Below are 20088 nucleotides of genomic sequence, written 5' to 3' on the forward strand. Positions count from 1 at the left end.
ATAAAAGCAACAGGTTTCCAAACATTCTAAGTTCATAACATTAGGTCCAAAATCCTCAAAGGTAAATGTATAAATTTTATGAGATCAATCAGAATTAACAAAACAGGAGAAACAGTATTCCACATCAGCCAAAAATCTGGATATGCATCCATATTTTAAATTCTCTACTGAAGTAAATGTTTGCCATTTTCTATTTTGTAACACCTCTCTCCTAATGACACTAATCTCAGAAACACACAGCTTTCAAATGAGTTGAAGACAAGTTTTACAGCACACCTCTCTTAGAAAGACAGAGTAAGTTATTGGGCTTTCCTCCCGCCACTTCCTAGGTACACAATGGGCTCAAGTGATCCTATGACTTTTTCAAGGTAATAATTAAGCCAAAGCGACTTACACTTTTACTAGCTGGCTGCTAACAAAGCAAGCAATACAGACTTTCTACAAAACGGCAAATCTTGTCTTCTTTTAACTAAGATCACGGCATCCAGTCCCATCACTTCACGGCAAATAGATGGGGAAACACTGGAAACAGTAGCTGACTTTACTTTTCTGGGCTCCAAAATCACTGCAGATGGTGACCACAGCCATGAAATTAAAAGATGCTTACTCCTTGGAAGAAAAGCTATGACCAGCATAGACAGCATATTAAAATGCAGAGACATTACTTTGCCAACAAAGGTCCAACTAATCAAGGCTATGGTTTTTCCAGTAGTCATGTATGAATGTAAGAGTTGGACTATAAAGAAAGCTGAGCGCTGAAGAATTTATGCTTTTGAACTGTGGTATTAGAGAGGACTCTTGAGAATCCCTTGGACTGCAAGGAGATCCAACCAGTCAATCCTAAAGGAGATCAGTCCTGAATATCCACTGGAAGGGCTGATGTTGAAGCTGAAACTCCAATACTTTGGCCACCTGATGCGAACAGCTGACTCCTTTGAAAAGACCCTGATGCTGGGAAAGATTGAAGGAAGGAGGAAAAGGGGACGACAGAGGATGAGATGGTTGGATGGCATCACCGACTCAATGGACATGAGTTTGGGTCAACTCCAGGAGTTGGTGATGGACAAGGAGGCCTGGCATGCGGCAGTCCATGGAGTCGCAGAGTCGGACATGACTGAGCGACTGAACTGAACTGAACAAAACAGCAGATCTTGTCTTCTTTTCTGGGTACAAGAAGCTAACTTTTAGCAGCTTGGTGAGAACAAGAATGGGTTTACCCATGGCTTTATACTCCCTTAAGATAGCAGTCAGCAGTTCCCTGTGGCCACCTATGAGTCAGTCCTCTGTCTATCCTGGGTGAAATTTCCTGTTCTCACCTCACCACTAATGTTTCCCTCTCCTTTTCAAAGCAAAGGATACTCTAAAATACCAGGGTGTTCCCGCTACCACAAATTTCAATATAATTTCATTGTGGGAACAAATGGTAACAGAGTCCATCTGAAACCCATTCATGATGATATATTAATCTTCACTGGAAATGAATTGAGTGTTTACTATTTATTCTCCATGGATACTGCAAGAACTAGGGACAGGAAGACATTTGTGTTTGAAATTTGAAACTTCAAAATGTAAAACCCAAGTGATTTTCTAATACTTTCTAATCTAAGTCATCCTTAAATATTTTCCTAGAGTCCTCAGGAGTAACATAGGTTCAGTCATCTCAGAATGTTCTATAATATAGTTCATTTATTCTCATTTTCAAAATAATGTGCTATTCAATTAATAACTAGAGCTAATTTCTCTTATAAAATACAAGTGCTATAAATGTGTTAAAATTATCTTTCAGAATAAAAGTTAATCATTTCTTAAAATGGTGGTCTTAAAATTGAGGCTACCTTTTCCTGTATAGCTCTCACCAATTGGCACACACTGTGAAGGAAGCTTGCCTAACAAACTTGGCAGGGTTATAATCATTTGCTTTTGGTGGCATCATAAATGGTTTGCATGAGTACTTCTGCGTCCTTATTTGACATTTAAAATCATTTAACATAAGTAGCACCACCCTAGCCAATTTCACTTCAGATTAAAACTTCATCTTCAGGATGTTTTCCCAGTAACAATACATTTTTTCAAATATGGATAATCCCAATGGATAGTATACAAACTAAATTTAAAAATTAAATTATTTTAAAACTACAAATGGTAGAAATGGGAAGAACCATGGAATTCATCCAAGTCAACTCTATTGTTTCCAAGATGAAGAAACTCTAGCCCTAGAAGTTTACTCCATGAGTTGTGGTTTTTAAAAAATTCAGCTGCATGGTGTGCCCAAATTCTAAAAACACTCACTTTGGAATCAAATGGCATTCCTCTGGTTCTAGAGTTTTTCAGGAAGATCTCAGGGGCCACCTGGGGGTCTAGGGGTTCTGGCAACTCATATCCTCTTTAACCAGATCAGGCCTTGTTTTATTTGTTTTATATTTGGAGTAAAATTTCATTTGGAGAAAGAATGCCACTACTATAACAAAAAGCAGTGCTTCAGATATCTGAGCAAATTTGCTTTTGTCTAGTACAGGCTTAGACTGCTTTCATTCTAACAATTCCAATAGCATCTTAGGGCAGAGAAGAGCCAGGGGAAGGTGGGGAGGTGGGGTGGCTCAGCAGTGTGGCCCTCAGAAAAACAAGAGGGTAGCCAGGCTGCGGCTCCCACTGGATGGGCACAAACCCTGAGTTGTCATCTTACACATCCCAAACGAATGAGACTAAATCAATACGAGCAGAGATATCAGGACAGTTCCAAAGCATGGATGAAGGGGCCTCATTGACAACAGGTACTGACCACTGTGTCCCCCGAGAAAACTCTGCACCTGGGACTGCTGAGTAGACCTGACCTGATTTTGTTCCTTTTTTTCACCTTTGACAGAGAATGCTTCACTACAATCACAAATCATGACTAAAGAAAACTAAATAAATCTGTTTCTACCTAACAGGTGTATCACATTTCAATTATCTAAATACACTTAAAGACAAAATTTCTTAAAACCTGAAGAACAGGTTTATCTCATCCTATCAGATAAATATTATCTCAAAAAATTATTAAAATCAATTATTATTTATGGGTTTTTTAACCATAATTTTGTTAAAGAAAACAACTGCTGAAGAATCTTTTTTATTACTGGATTGGCTACAGAATATAAAATACAGTTGGGCTAACATTTATTTCTTTAGCAGATTTCTAAAAAGTTTCTCAAAGGCAAAGACTCTGATCTTTTAAAAAAGATTTGGAAATTAAATATGATAAAAACAATCTAAAATGCATAGGTTAAAAAACTAAATGTAAGAACAGGAAATGTATCCTTATAGCTATTTCTTAAAGACCCAGTATCTAAACTACTCTATTTACATATTAATATATGTTTTACTATTCTGAACTTCTTTAAAATACTCACAGTTACTTATCACTCCTCCCAGTGGGTCGCCTTTAAAATCAAATTCAATATCCATATATTTGCCCTGCAAAAGAAAGAATTTGTGAGTTAAGTTCACCTCAAAATACTCAGTCTGTATTTTAAAACATAGCATAATATGCCCTTTATACATTGGTTTAAATGTAATGAAGAAGGACATAGTTTATGTAACCATGATGCAAAACAACATGCCTCCATAAACAACTCATACTAAACACTCTATTAGCTCAAACTGAACATATCTCATTGCTAATTTAAGAATACATCTTTCAGCCATCATAAGACTTTTCCATTTCAGATATGTGCTTCAAAGCTCGCAATGGTGTGTGTATTCAATCCAAAAATGAAAAACAGAAAAAATAAGTATTTCTTGCATATGCACTAGCTAGGAATATAAATTATTTCAGTTTTATAGGCAAAGTATGTTTTAAGCCATGACTAGACATTTCAGACATACTGGTTGGTAGATAAAATGGAACACTTCAAGTTCTGTTTTTATATCTACTCAAATCAAATGAATGATTATGTGTTGTGACCACCTCAGAATCAAAGACTGATCATTATTATTCTTTTTGGCTCTTGATCTAGATTATATAGCAATATATAACCCATGCTTTAGATGGATGGACCCATGTATATAGATAGAATCTCAAACATACAGGAATACACGTAGAGTCTCTCTACTTTGATTTGTAGAGAAGAATCTCAAATCATCTGGTTAAAGAGTAACAAATAGAATAACCGACAGTTGTTTTTTGTTTGGAAAAGTGTGTGTTGATCTAATAAGTTGTCTGGTTTTGTTTCATGTTCTACCTTAGTCAGATCTATGGTTTATAAGTAATTCTCCCAGAGAATTAATTTAATTATATTTTTCAAAATAATGGTAAAGGAGAAGAAACACGGTCACATGGCACAAATCAATGATGCAATTTGTGACTTTTTATTAGATTCTGAACGCTCCCCCGTCTTCTTCACTGTCATGGGTCATCTGGCCTCTTTAAAAGTCTTCACTTACTCATTACGAAAATGTCTATCAAGCAGCTCCTAGATACTAACGTAGACACAAGGGAAAGCAAGGCATAGCTCCTGCCCTCAAGGAACTTACAGCCTGGGGGAAACTGGGACATAAACAGGACATAACCATGTACAGGGTTGCGTCCTACAGTGGGTCATGGTGCTGTGCACAAAGAAGAGGGGACGGGGGATGGTGTGGGAGATCTGCCCTGACTTAAAGGTGAAGTATCAGGAGAGGTCAGGCAGGCAGGCGTTTGGGGGTCAGGGAGGAGCAGGCTTAAGGACTGGCCCCCACGAGGATGCTAAGGGAAGCCACAACATCATGACACCAACATTTTCTCCTGACACAAAAGATTTGTCATTCAAGGTTCCTCAGCAAGGATGCAGTGATCAGACTTGCCTCTTTCTAAGATCACCCTGGCTGTGTAGAATGGACTGCAAAGGATCTAGCTGGCAGAGGTGACAGCACATGGGGAGAAATGGTAGTTTGTAGCTGGAGTAGCAAAGGAGGAAACTAAACGGAGTTGAGAGCTATGAAGGAAGTCATGATGACAGGCTGCAGTTAGACGCAGAAGGTAAGGAGGGCTGGGGTCAAGAATTCCAAAGTCCAGGTGGAGATCCAGGCAATCAAGAACAGTGCTCTACAGGAGACATGGGGACCCCAGAGCCAAAGCAGCTACGAAGGGGGGAGGAAGAGTAACCTCACAAGACAGTCAGAGGTTGACCAGAGGAGACAGGATGACTTTGATGGCAAGCGGTCCCTGGGCATAGGTGGTGACAGAGCTGGAACGCCCAAGGAGGGACGAGTGAGAGACAGGAGTGTGTGTGAACTGACATGGGGACCAGGAGCTGTCAAGGAGTGGGGCTAAGTGAGTCTGCAAGCTTGGAAGATGATTTCTGTGAAGCAGGCATAAAATACCATCAGCTGAGAATAAAGAATAGGAGGTTTGAAGTGAGTGAACCCCGTGGAGAAGGGAAATAGAAACTGACCAGGGCTCAACTCCAGGACAGCACTGAGAACCCAGCGGATGCACGTGCTGATGACCTCCCCAAGGCTTGGTTCTGATCCTGTCACCAGGGCACTCACAAAGAACCAGGGGCTTCCCGCAGACTACAAAACCAAGTCTGAGACCCTGACTGTGCTTCTCCAAGCCCTCGACCTGGGGCCCAGATCCAGCTTCCCAGTGCTCTGGTCTACGGCTCCATTCACAGAACCTCTGGCCTGGCCACGAACTCTGGCAAATGCAGGTCCACACTGGCTTCTGCCCCTCAGTTCCTTATGCTGTGCTGCCAGCTCCTTGGGCTCACCACTTGATTCTGGCTTCTTTAAATCCTGTGGACCCGCTCAGGACTGTCCCTGCCCCGGACTCCTCCAGCTTCTTGAGTCTGAGCTTCCCTAACACTTCATTCTGTACTTGTCATGGGGAACTTGCTAGTTTCTGTGTTGTAATTATTTTCAGACATGTCCATTTTCCTGACTAGCCTCTAAGCTTCTTCAAAACAGGTATCCATTCATCAACAAATAAATGTCTCCAGAGTCCACTATGGCAGCAGCTTACGCAAGCTCCTAGGGCCACTTTAGTGAACAAGAGGCTGAGCAGCTTGCTTCCTTGGCTCCTACTATCCAGGGCCAATGAGGATGGAAATGGGGGAAGAGAGCAGAGTTAACTCCAGAGCCCGATGAGTGCCTTCAAAAATGAAAACAGGGTGAAGTCACAGAGGCTACAAAAGGCATCATGGAAGTGACATCTGAGATAAGACCTACACAATACGAGATGCCAGTCATACACAGAGCTGGGGACAGAGCACATTAGCCAAAAGGACCAGCAACAGAAAAGCCCAAGGCCGGGAAGTACTTGGACACGCCTGGCAGTCACAAAGGCCTGTGTGGCTGAGGCCTCGGGAGCCCAGTAAGGGTCGGCTGGGCAGCCTAGCTCGCCCTAGGAGGGTTGAAGGAGCCCAGGCTGTGTTCCAGGTGCAAGGGAAACACAGAGGCTGTCATTGGCGGGGGACAGCAGTTTGCAAAGATCACTCAGGCTGCTAGTGGAGAAAGGACTGCAGGCTGCAAGAGGACATGCAGGAAGACCTAAGCTTAACTATCTTAAAAAAAAAAAAAAAACAAAAACAGAGTTTTCAAACAAATGAATAAACTGCATGTGTGTTTCTATTCTTACTGAATGAGAGGTGATGAGCTCTTCCTGACCCTATAACGCTCTCTCCCATGCTCTCCAGAGCCTCACTCAGCTCAGGGTACACAGCAGATGCTCAATGAAATCCCCTTCCAAAGTTCTTTGGTCAAGAAGTGATTTTCAAAGCCTTAAACCAACCCCCTCCAAAAAAAAACAAAAACAAAAAAAAAAAAACACTGAGTCTTAACAGAAGCTCAATACGTCAAATTAAAGTGAGTGCTGGGGTGGGGGTCACTATGAGATGTATCATGGGAACACTGGTCAACACTGTCAGCTACAGTGAGATGAAGGGTCTACCAGATTTCTCAGCAAAGAGATCAAGAAATTTATTCCAGGATAATCAGTCAAGCATAGTTGAAGGAAAGGTAATTTCCCTGGAGTCATAAACCCCTGTTATATATACAGCAGTAATTTTAAACATATAAGAGTCCTACTATAGTATTATAACACAGACTTGAGTATATTACTGGTCAAAATCACAGGCCACAAAGCAGAGAAATTACTAAAAACTGGGCATGAAATGATTTAGCTTATAATCAAGTATTAATCTCATATCCTAATACCCATGTTATGACAGCATTTCTCTGAAGTTATTCAACAAGCTGAATCACTTGCCGAGCCTTTTGCTAGATTTTCCAATATCTCTAAGTACCAATGACTCTTTAAGCAATATACTTCTCTGCATTTTTATGGTCTATAGACTAAATATATTTGCAAATTTTTAAAATGTATGAAAAAAATAAAATAAAATAAAATGTATGTACATTTGCCAACAGCAAAAACAAAATCTCTAACCTATATAGAAGCTTGATCTTTGGAATTACTCCTATCTGCCCACACTTTGTGTCTAATTCTATTTATGTAATGAGATTAGCCATGTTACCACAACAGGAGAAGGCATGGCTTAAATCAGTTTTAACAACTTAAGGGGAAAAAATGGAAAAAAATCATTGCCTTGGAATTAGGAACCTTAGTCTTTCACTTTCCAAGCTATCAAAACTCTCTCCACCTGAGGTCATTAAGTGAAAGTGAAGTCACTCAGTTGTGTCCAACTCTTTGCGACCCCATGGACTGTAGCCTACCAGGCTCCTCTGCCCATGGAATTTCCCAGGCAATAGTACTGGAGTGGATTGCCATTTCCTTCTCGAGCGCATCTTCCCGACCCAGGGATCAAACCCAGGTCTCCCTCATTGTAGACAGACGCTTTACCGTCTGAGCCACCAGGGAAGTCCATGGATAACTCTAATAAGAAAAAAGTAAAAGGGGACTAAAAGAAGCTAGGGGTGGGGCTTGGGGAGGAGGTGTGCGTACAGGAAGAATCTCAGGGAGGCACAGAAGATCATCAATAATGGTCCCAAGCAATGTGTATGAGAACACAGCTTTATCAAATTTATAGAACTAAACTATAGGAAAAGAGCCATCAATTTCAAAATGCAACCATCACATTCATCATATTTCCCCCAGCTGCCTCCAGTCAGTGTTTGTCTCCATAAAGACCAGAGGTGGGAGAGAAGGCAGCCCAGCTGGAGAGATCCCAGGGGCTGAGTGCACAGCGCACACTGCAAAGAGATGGAGACGAGGCTGGAAAGGATTCAGTTAGCTTCAGTTGTCACTATTTGGTACGCCTCTCATCCCCTCCTGGTTGCCACACTAATTGATTTTTATCTCTATAAGGTTTTAGAATACATGTCCATCCTTTCTGGCCCCAATGAAGAAAGGGTAAGAGCTGTACAGTATACAAACTTGGCACCTAGTCTATCCTCCTTTCTACTTAACTTCTAAGTCTTAATTATGATTTCTAAATATCAAAACTCACATGAGTGAAGATTCTAAACAGCCCTATTTAAATTGCTCATAGAATTTTATGATAGATGATAAGAAAACGTGGGGAAAAAAACAGCCTGTCACTCCAAGAAGAATTTGAAAGGAAAATTCCAGAAAGCATGAAAATAGTCCTTATAGAACTTTTAGCCTGTCTCAATACAGTGTTTCTTATTTTTTAAAAAAAAATAAGGGTATTAAGAAATATTAAACATCTACTGGTTGTTTAAACACACATGAGCTAAATATTAGTGTTAACACTTATGCTTTTACAAATACTTACAAATCTAGAGGAGTTGTCATTCCTTACAGTCTTGGCATTTCCAAACGCTGGTAGGAAAGAAACAGATGTGTGGTCAAGCGACAGAAAAATACTTTCAAGCCAATACTAAAACAAATATATGACATCTATAAATTTCTAGAAATGCTACTTGCAGCAATGACATTTCTGTCCAGAAAATTTCCATAGAAACTAAACACAAGTTTTTAATCAGCTGCCAAAGCTCCCATGTCCTCTTATAAGTTCATAGAAAGAATCATCCCTATGATTCGTGGAACTGTTTTTCAAGTACTACTGTAAACAATCTTGTCTAATTCAACACCTTTTAACTGTTTTGATTGTAGTCAACTGAATGGCTAGCAAGCAGGGCTTCTGTGTTCTTCTTCCATGACTAACAACGAACAAGGTTATTTTAGAGATAACTACTTAACATTACCAAAGGTTTTATGAAACTCAACTGATGAGGTTTCCAGGTGGAAAAAAACATAAGAAACTTTAAACTATTTAATTAACTTTGAAATAAAAGCTATTTAAATGTAATTAAATATATAACTCTGAAATACAGAAAGAGTAAGAACTTTGGAAGCTAACGTCATTTCCAAAAGACTAAAAATACCAGTTTCATTAGTTTATGTCCATCAGACCTAGGCAAAACTTTCCAGAAAAACAAAACAAAAACAGCCCAAGGCAAAATCAAGTTAGTTCCAGGCTTAGCTGCTTCAAGGAGCCAGAATCTTCCACAGGACGCTCTTTCCAATGAGAACACAGAAGAACCGCAGGGATGACACTGCCCCAGGCACAGAATGCTGCTGTCTGACAAAGGTCTTTCAGTGTCAAAAGGTAAGAGGACTGTTTCATCAAACTTGTGCATAAGATAGGAGCAGATTAATCTGGGCCTTGGTAACAGAAGATTAAGTGGGATAAATGTAAGTCATAGAAGCAGAGAGGATCCCTGTTTGATGCTGTGAAGCCCAGAAGCATACCTCAAACTTTAATAGGTAAACCAATCGCCTGAGGATCTTGCTCAAGTGCACATTTCAGTTCACTGAGTCCAGGGATGGGCATGAAATTCTGCTTTTCTACCAATACCCTCCCACCCTACCCTGAGGGATCCATGGGCCACACTGCAGCCAGTAGGGACTGAAGTGTGATATGCGATGATGTGGTGAATAGAAATGGCTCTAGATGAGAGGTCAGGCATCAAAACCCAGCTTTCACAACTTCATTAAGTTAAACAAAGACAAGAAGATCAGAACAATAAGTTCACATGATTAAAATGGCCAAAAGATGGTCCAAGTTTTGAAAGCAAGTGTCTGATCAAAATGTGGAAAGTTCACTGTGGCTATTCAATAACCAAACCTGCTGTTTTAGATTTCATGTTAGCTGGTATTTTTATGTTTTGATTGTTAAAAAAAAAAAAAAGTAGTTGGTTCCTGCTCAGTTAAGACAAAATTTACAAAGTCACACCAGGCAAGTCCTTTGATTCAGAGATTCCACTTGGAATGGGTATGGCTTCACGGTCCCTGACAACAAATTCTCTTTTTGATAGTAAATAAGCTGAGATGCTGTGTTAAGTAAAGAAGCCTGCACATGAAAAACACTCAAAAAAGGATGCTTGCTGAAAAGGTCCCTATCCCACGTCCACCATCATCTAAAGGGCCTTGATATATGTAACCTTGCTAATGGTTGAGTGTTGACCTAGTCATCATGAACACCATAACTTTTCTGTGTTTTCATAGGCTAGATCTTTGCAGCGGGGGTGAATATACAGGGATGCCAAATTAACTAATATGCACAGCCCAAAGTCTAGCACAAAATGCTGACACATAAAGGAGAGTTTCTTGTGGTTTGAAGGTCAAGGGCAAGTGAAGGAATTGCTTCAAGAAACTTTATTCAGGGTGCCATTTGCAAGCCATAGACCATCTTTTCATCAAACAAATCTGAGTTGCATATTACTAAACATAGCTCTAAACACTAAAGTCTTTTATTGTAAGCCTCAGAAGCAAAAACAAGTGTTCCATTATAGAACACTCGAGACACATTCCTCAATTGTTTTTTTAAGTTCATTGTTCTAAGTGTTCATTTACAGTAGCAACTCCAGTTAAAAAGTAAAGCATTCCCATAAAATATAATACATGCCTACAGTGGACATTTCTCCCATTTCCTGCACTGAGGCCTCATTTCAAATACCATCAAATAAAGAGTCAAATTCTAATCACAGATGCGAGCTATAGCATTCCACAGTGTTTCTCTGTTAGATCTCAGCATTCTTAAAATAAGCATCTACAGAAATATAACACATGTATAGCATCCTGACTTAAAAGCAAAAGACAATAAACAAAAAGTCAAATACTGGAATAAGAAGAAGATATACTGCTTTCTATCATAGCGTCTTTATTTGTTAAGGTACTGAAGGGAAAGAAAGATCAGTAACAATATAATAGATGTTTTGGCCTTTGTTTCTCACATGCAAAGTATTCCCATGAGTTTTATTTCACTGTCTGGGGGATAAAGATGTATACGGTGTAATAAAGTGGATGGAGGGACTCGGCCTGAGTAACAGAGACAATGGTCAGGGCTCTATTTCTCCATACTGGGTTGGGGCAGGGTGTGGGGGTGGTTCTCCCTCCAAAAGCCACTCTGCTTTTAATCCATGTTAAATCTTGACCTTCCATGACTCTGAACAAACAGTTGAACCAAACTACTCTTTTGAGACCAGAACTTCTGACCAGGGGTTGTCTTGACCCCCACAGGGGACAGCTGGCAATGTCCGGAGACATTTTCAATGGTAACAACTAGAGGCAGGGGTGCAACTGGCACCCAGTGGGTGGAGATCAGAGATGCTGCTAAACATCCTACAAGGTACAGGACAGCCTTCCACATCAAAGACTTATCCAGTTCAAATTGTCAATGCCCCAGCTGAGAAACCTATTCTATCCTAACAACTCTGTCAAATGACAATACAGGTATGCTTACAGTATAAAGCAATGCAGTGGGCCTTCCATCAACAGAGACAGGGTTTCATTTACTGGTTTCAACATATGGATGGCTTATGCTGATGGTTTATGCCAACCTCCATGGTAGAAGGGGACTTATCTCTGGCTTGGTTTCCTGATGGTATTACAGACTAAATGCTTATGTCCTTCCCTCCCTCCAATTTCACATGTTGGAAGCCCTAACCCCCCAATGTAATGGTATTTGGAGATGGGCCTCTAGGAGGTAATCAGATGAGGTTATGGGCCAGCCCCCAACCACCCATCACTCCCCTCCTCCTCCCACATATACACACAAAGAAGAGGTCATGTGAGCACACAGCAGGCTGTAGCTGCTTACAAAGAGGCTTCAGAAGAACACCTACCTTAGCAGCAGGTGATCTTAGACTTCGGAGTCTCCACAAGTGTGAGAAAATAGATTTCTGATGTTTAAGCCACCCAGTCTGTGCTACTTTGTTATGGCAGCCCAAGCTGACTGACCCAGATGGCCAACCAGAGAATAAAGTCAAGTTTAGGCTTTCTGTAACCCTTAGAAACTAGTCCTTAAATGTTTCTCTGCCGTAGCCTTGGTTTCCTTGACAACAGAAATCTCCAGCCATGGGTGTTATTCTGAATAAAATAGCACTGCCCTCACATTGCTCTTTTTCACTAAGTTTCTCCCAGCTGTCAAGTCATATGCAAATATCAATTGATTATTCTTAGCAAAATTTAGGTAATTCAAACAAAAACTGAGAGGGAAAAAAGTGACTGCAAGTGGGAGAGCTCCTTTAGTCAAGGAAAGTGTTCCCTCCTTCAAGTTCATGCAGCCCCGAGTTCTATGGCATGCTACCTGCTCAGCAGGTCTGGGCCTGACTCTCCTCTTCCCTCTGCCCCCGTAGGCTACCTCCAGGTGCCTGAAGTGCCCTGAAAACTGGATTTACTGTTCAAGTCACAGTGAACCAATATACACCCAAAATCCTACCTTCCAGAACTGGGTTGGACTGTAAAAGCTGTTCTTTGACTTGATTAACTTCTGCTCCTTTTCCACAAACAGCTGCCACGTAGGACATAACAAGCTTGCTGGCCTCTGTGGATGAAAACAAGCCATATTAATAAATTAAGCCAATAAAATTTTTTTTAAATTTTGGGGTGAAGAGATCTGGGCAAGAATATGCACTAATAGTGTTTTCAAAAGCCTGCACTTCCTGGGAGCAAAGAATGTTTTGGAAACCTTTTAAAATATTCATGCTTTCTATTCAGACATATCACTGATTTAGATGTAACAGGAACTGTGCTTAAAGGTTATCACTGAGTTGCTAAAAAATTGGCTGAGTAAACATAGCCAACAAGATTTCAAGTCTATTTTCTTAAAGCAATTGTTTCTTAAAAAACTAAAAATAGAGCTACCACATATAATCTAGCAATTCCACTCCTGGCATATATCCAGAAAAAAACCATAATTCACACTAGTATGAATAAAACAGATAAACAACAAGGACCTACGGTATAGCACAGGGACCTATATTCAATATTTTATAATAACCTATATGGGAAAAAGATCTTAAAAATAACTGTTTGTATATAAATATATACATATAACTAAATCACTTTGCTATATTCCTGAAACAGATTGTAAATCAAGTATACCTCAATAAAAAATTAATTTTTAAAAGCAATTGTTTATATACAATTACTATATTATACACAGGTGATTCAAGTCAAAATGAACTTGATAACCTGGGTGTCTTTACCAAACGTATTTTGAAAGTTTAAAAGAACTGCCTCTCCTCAAAAATACTTTCTAAATCAAACTGGCCTGCTTACAATCAGATTAATTACTCTTCAAATCAATTAAAAATCTAAGCAGCTAATCTTAAGGATTCGAATACAAGAAATACAGACTTTCCAGGGAACCTTTTAGTTATTTTCATAGACTTCACTAGTAGAAAGTTCCCTGCTAAAACACACAGGCCACCAGAAGCATGCAAAGAACTCTTTGCTCACACTGGTGCTTTTGCTTTGCACAAGTGCTCACTGTGCTCATTGTGTCCCACTCTTTGTGACCCCATGGACTGTAGCCCACCCAGGCTCCTCTGTCCATGGAATTCTCCAGGCAAGAATACTGGAGTGGGTTGCCATTTCCTCCTCTAGAGGATCTTTCCAATCCAGGGATCAAACCCACATCTCCTGTATCTCCTACAATGGCAGGCAGATTCTTTCTCACTGAGCCACGTGGGAAGCCCAGCTGAAACTGGTAAGGTGGGCCAAATCTAGTTTTATCCTTCCCCAATCAGTACATGTCTCTTCACAGCATCTACTTCCAAAAAACTGATCCTTTTAATATTGTTCCAAGGAATGGTAATAGATGTTAAGGGAAAATGAAGTCCAAAGTCAAATGAATCTGGGGCCACAGTGAGTTAGGTTAAATGAAACAGGTTTCCTTATTACATGGCTTCTTAGAGGAGCATGCGCATTGTAGAAGTCCGGAAAAAGATCAAGAATTCACCATTTCCCAAACTTATTTGCTATCGAATTTCTTTTGAACTGTCCCAGTTCTAATGTTCCATAATCAGGATCTGGTAAACACTCAACCAGTAAATGTCAGCAAAATAACACAGGGACCCACATTCGGGCAGTCAAGAAGAAAAACCAATCTCCCCAAATCTTACTTTCTTGAAAGTTCTTTGCTCTGGTGCCACTGTTGGAGGGCAGGAGAGCCTTCCCCAGGTGTGAGTGGCAGGAGCCCTACCTATGGGTGTAAGGGGATCGAACTCAATACTGCTCTTTCTCATGAGGACGTATACAGGTAACTTCCAGCCCATTTCCCACATCCATATGTGAAGAAATGAATGACTGGAACATGACCTTGGGTACATTGCCCAACATGTGCTTCAGGGCCTACACAGAAACCCAAAGCATCAACTAGTAACAGGAGCCACAGACTACCAGGAATCCACGCAGGTCCCACAGAGTCCTCAGGGAGTGCTAGCAGATACAGTGCTGAGGAAGCAGACGATCTCACTGGAGCCCTGAGGACGGTGGTGGGACGAGGCGTACTTCTTCAATGACTGGAGTTAATGCTGCCTCCAATTTGCTTTCTGGGTAACGAGAATGAGTGCAAACAGGTTCTCTGGTTGTCTGTGATGGCTGATTTCTGCTGTCTCCTCTTAAAGACTGTAACTGAGAAATATCAGTCTTGCGTTTTTGTAATACCCTCCCTTCCAGAGGGCACTGTCCCTTAACACATCCTCCATCGTGTCTAGTTTCTGGACCACATTTCCCACTGTGCTCAGGGTTTAACTATGTAAAGGCAAGCGAACCGTATGGACACACTTTTGTTGCTCCATCAGGGCGACCTGGCCTCAGTCATGGACCAAAGTTTATACTATTACCTTTCATTTCACGTCTGGGTGCTACATTTCCCTATGCTCACCAGTCCACACTGGAACTCTTCTTCTGTCACTTTGAAATACGTTGTTTCTAGGCTCTCTGGCTTTCAAAGTCAGGTGAGACAGCCCTCCCAGCAAACTCCTGACGTCCTGCACTATCTGGTCTCCCAACTGTGGGCCAACTCTCCTGAATCACCCACGCATTCCAACCCTATGGTGTGGCCTCTGAAACCATTCACCTCCAGGCTTGCTTTCTCATCATCCTGCTTTCTCAGCAGCATTCTCTGTTCCCCATCCCCACCTACAATCTCACATGTATGTATTACCTATACTCTTCCTGACTTGAATTTCCGGCCCTCTACTCATTATACTACTAAAGAATGGAAGCATTTACAGGCAAAAGAACTGCTCCAGGTAGTGGTAAATACACACACACACATACACACACACACACAGACAGACAGACAGACATATTTCAGATGGAAAGATAGGTTTTCTTTTAGGTAAACTAACAAGAAATATTAAAAGTCTAGGCTAGGCTATTTTGCTTATTTCAGTGATTATGAACCTCACTGTAGCCAAACCTCAAACCTCAGATACATGGCTACACCCTGTTCTCTGAAAACCCTGTTCGAGTCCAGGATGGACAACAGGGACAAACTGCTGTGTGTGTGTGCATATGGGAGCAGAGGGAGGAAGGGAGATAAACCAAGAATGAGAACTCTTTGGTAGCTGGGAGAATTGATTTTGACCTCCCAGAGATCTTTTAATGGCCTGAATGAAACAGTATCAAATTCTCTCGGGGTCAGATCTATTTTAAAATGGCACCAGTAGCAGATTTTTTGGAATTTGGATTGGACTGACATCATATGGCTGTTAAAACTGTATGTAAACTCACAATATCTACTGAGATACCAAGATGAGATTAACTTAAGTTGAAATTAGGAATCAGTTTTATTAATTTTAAAATCTATTTAAGTAATTCAAATATAATTTTTTAATATACTTAAAAGATCCTTCTAAGTTGTTAACAAGTTTCTATGTTCATATTCTTAACTATCTTCAGTAATTCTACTATTGGGCTCATTTTTATAAATCATTTTTCAAAGCTGGGATTAAGGGTAATTTTCTCCAAATAAAGCCTCACTGTCTAAAAGAGACAACTCTTATTATTTTTTTCCTGACATAATACTTGATATTTAACTCAAGTAGTTCACAAGAGAGTCGACTACTTTAGAGAAAATAAGTAAACCTGTAGGACAAGTGGCAAGGTCCAAGGTAGTTTAGAGACTGTTTTCATTATATTTCGCCATGCTGGAAACAAGAAATAATAGCTATCTCATGAGACTTTCTGCTTCATTTCCTTTGGCACTTCTATTGTGAAGTTCAAATAAATTTTGATCTTTATTCAAGTATTTAAATATTTATCTAAATCAAAACTTTATGTAATCACCTCTACAAATGAAAAATATTACATTTCTGAGGAGAATCAAGAATTAAATTATCATCCTTCTCCATACTACAAAGCCCAGTTTTTGAATCATGTTAACTATCACAGGAACCGCATGACCTTGGCAACCACAACATAAAACAGTAAGCCTTTTCCAAGACAATACTTTTGAGTAAAATGAATGCATTAATCCACTAATCATACTCTCAGTGACAATGTCTTGCATGTTTGCTGTAAAAATATAAAAGGGTTCTATTTAGGACGAAAAAAAAAAAAAAAAGGATATTCTTATGTGTACTCATAGTTCTGAAAAGCACAGCTGTTCTAGATATAAGAACATTGACATTTAAAATTAGCAAAACATAACAGCATTGCTTACAACTGATTCTAGTTCATTGTTTTCTCTAACTCATAGATACTTTACATGTGTAGATTTATGTACACATACACATTTGAATGTAACTTAAATTTTAAAATGTATTAAGTCAGACAAATAAGATATGAAGTCTTCGATGTCAAAATATCTTCTCACCAGAGAATAGCAGAACATCGAAGGTTATCCAAACAATATACACTAATGGACAAATGGCCTATAACAAAACATTTCTAGATCAAAATATCTAGATCAGAATTCATTTCTACAAAGAATGGATAGGGGTTATAGGTGACAGCTTATGATTCTAGAAATTCTTACTTAGAAAAGGAGTACGTCAAGGCTGTACTGTCACCCTGATTATTTAACTTCTATGCAGAGTACATCATGAGAAACGCTGGACTGGAAGAAACACAAGCTGGAATCAAGATTGCTGGGAGAAATATCAATAACCTCAGATATGCAGATGACACCACCCTTATGGCAGAAAGTGAAGAAGAACTAAAAAGCCTCTTGATGAAAGTGAAAGAAGAGAGTGAAAAAGTTGGCTTAAAGCTCAACATTCAGAAAACGAAGATCATGCCATCTGGTCCCATCACTTCATGGGAAATAGATGGGGAAACAGTGGAAACAGTAGCTGACTTTATTTTTTTGGGCTCCAAAATCACTGCAGATGGTGATTGCAGCCATGAGATTAAAAGATGCTTACTCCTTGGAAGAAAAGTTATGACCAACCTAGACAGGATATTCAAAAGCAGAAACATTACTTTGCAGATTAAGGTCCATCCAGTCAAGGCTATGGTTTTTCCTGTGGTCATGTATGGATGTGAGAGTTGGACTGTGAAGAAGGCTGAGCACTGAAGAATTGATGCTTTTGAGCTGTGGTGTTGGAGAAGACTCTTGAGAGTCCCTTGGACTGCAAGGAGATCCAACCAATCCATTCTGAAGGAGATCAGCCCTGGGATTTCTTTGGAAGGAATGATGCTAAAGCTGAAGCTCCAGTACTTTGGCCACCTCATGCAAAGAGTTGACTCATTGGAAAAGACTGATGCTGGGAGGGATTGGGGGCAGGAGGAGAAGGGGATGACTGAGGATGAGATGGCTGGATGGCATCACTGACTCGATGGATGTGAACCTGAGTGAACTCCGGGAGTTGGTGATGGACAGGGAGGCCTTGTGTGCTGTGATTCATGGGGTCGCAAAGAGTCGGACATGACTGAGTGACTGAACTAAACTGAACTAAAGGTAATGATAACTAATTCAACTCTGTATACTCTGATACCTTGCACTGTGTTGTGAATAATATCTATTGTATGTCATTGTAGAATTACATAATCTGTAATCATGTTGTTTAGAAACTAACTCGTCTCCAACTCATTTGCAACCCCGTGGACTGTTGCCTGCCAGGGTCCTCTGTCCACAGGATTTTCATCAAATCCTATGCATTTGAGAGTGGGTTGGCCAAGTCCTCCCTCAGAGGCTCTTTCTGACCCAGGGATCTAACGTGTGTCTCCTGTGGCTGCTGCAACGGCAGGCACATTCTTTACCACTGAGCCACCTGGGAAGCCCAATATGTAATCATATAAATTCATATATGGTAATGTTTTTATGTAAGAAAACATTGTGAAATAGCTATAGGTGCTTGAGAAACAGAAAACAATGAGATTTGCAACCATGACAACAAAAGGATGGGAATCTCATTCCGTCCAACTCTTTGCGAATCCATGTACTGTAGCCTATGAGGCTCCTCTGTCCACGGGATTCTTCAGGCAAGAATACTGGTGGTGGTGGTAGTTTAGTTGCTAAGTCGTGTCCAACTCTTGTGACCCCATGGACTGTAGCCTGCAAGGCTCCTTTGTCTATGGGATTCTCCAGGCAAGAATACTGGAGTGGGTTGCCGTTTCCTTCTCCAGAGGATCTTCCCAACCCAGGAATTGAACCTGAGTCTCCTGAACTGCAGGTACAATTGATCTACAATCCAATCCCAAAGAAAGGCAATGCCAAAGAATGTTCAAACTATTGCGCAACTGCACTCATCTCACACGCTAGTAAAGTAATGCTCAAAACTCTCCAAGCCAGGCTTCAGCAATATGTGAACCGTGAACTTCCAGATCTTCAAGCTGGTTTTAGAAAAGGCAGAGGAACCAGAGATCAAATTGCCAATATCAACAGATCATGAAAAAGCAAGAGAATTCCAGAAAAATATCTATTTCTGCTTTATTGACTATGCCAAAGCCTTTGACTGTGTGAATCACAATAAACTGTGGAAAATTCTGAAAGAGATGGGAATACCAGACCACCTGACCTGCCTCTTGAGAAACCTGTATGCAGATCAGGAAGCAACAGTTAGAACTGAACATGGAACAACAGACTGGTTCCAAATAAGAAAAGGAGTACGTCAAGGCTGTATATTGTCACCCTGCTTATTTAACTTTTATGCAGAGTACATCATGAAAAATGCCAGGCTGGAAGAAGCACCAGCTGGAATCAAGATTGCTGGGAAAAATATCAATAACCTCAGATATGCAGATGACACCACCCTTATGGCAGAAAGTGAAGAACTAAAGGGCCTCTTGATAAAAGTGAAAGAGGAGAGTGAAAAAGCTGGCTTAAAGCTCAACATTCAGAAAACTAAGATCATAGCATCTGGTCCCATCACTTCATGGGAAATAGATGGGGAAACAGTGGAAACAGTAGCTGACTTTATTTTTCTGGGTGCCAAAATCACTGCAGATGGTGATTGCAGCCATGAAATTAAAAGACGCTTACTCCTTGGAAGAAAAGTTATGACCAACCTAGATAGCATATTAAAAAGCAGACTTCACTTCGTCAACAAAGGTCCGTCTAGTCAAGGCTATGATTTTTCCAGTGGTCATGTGAGAGTTGGACCATAAAGAAAGCTGAGTGTCGAAGAATTGATGCTTTTGAACTGTGGTGTTGGAGAAAACTCTTGAGAGTCCCTTGGACTGCAAGGAGGTCCAACCAGTCCATCCTAAAGGAAATCAGTCCTGGGTGTTCATTGGAAGGACTGATGTTGAAGCTAAAACTCCAATACTTTGGCCACCTGATACGAAGAGCTGACTCATTGGAAAAGACCTTGATGCTGGGAAAGATTGAGGGCAGGAGGAGAAGGGGAATGACAGAGGATGAGATGGTTGGATGGTATCACCAACTCAATAGACATGGGTCTGGG

General features: G+C 40.4%; 1 protein-coding gene across 4 annotated transcripts in view; it reads right to left on the reverse strand.

The window, feature by feature from the left end:
- Positions 1–20088, reverse strand: part of MYO1B (myosin IB) — a 192233-nt gene that overhangs the window by 71018 nt on the left and 101127 nt on the right. For all 4 annotated transcript variants that reach the window (XM_018061512.1, XM_005676279.3, XM_018061529.1 and 1 more), the window contains exons 5-7: positions 12666–12770; positions 8715–8761; positions 3390–3453 (exon numbers count right to left, since the gene is read on the reverse strand). In XM_018061512.1, coding sequence (XP_017917001.1) covers positions 3390–3453; positions 8715–8761; positions 12666–12770 — 216 coding nt within the window. The remainder of the gene's footprint in view (positions 1–3389; positions 3454–8714; positions 8762–12665; positions 12771–20088) is intronic.

This window comes from Capra hircus, chromosome 2, assembly GCF_001704415.2.
Source record: "Capra hircus breed San Clemente chromosome 2, ASM170441v1, whole genome shotgun sequence".
Lineage (NCBI taxonomy): Eukaryota > Metazoa > Chordata > Mammalia > Artiodactyla > Bovidae > Capra > Capra hircus.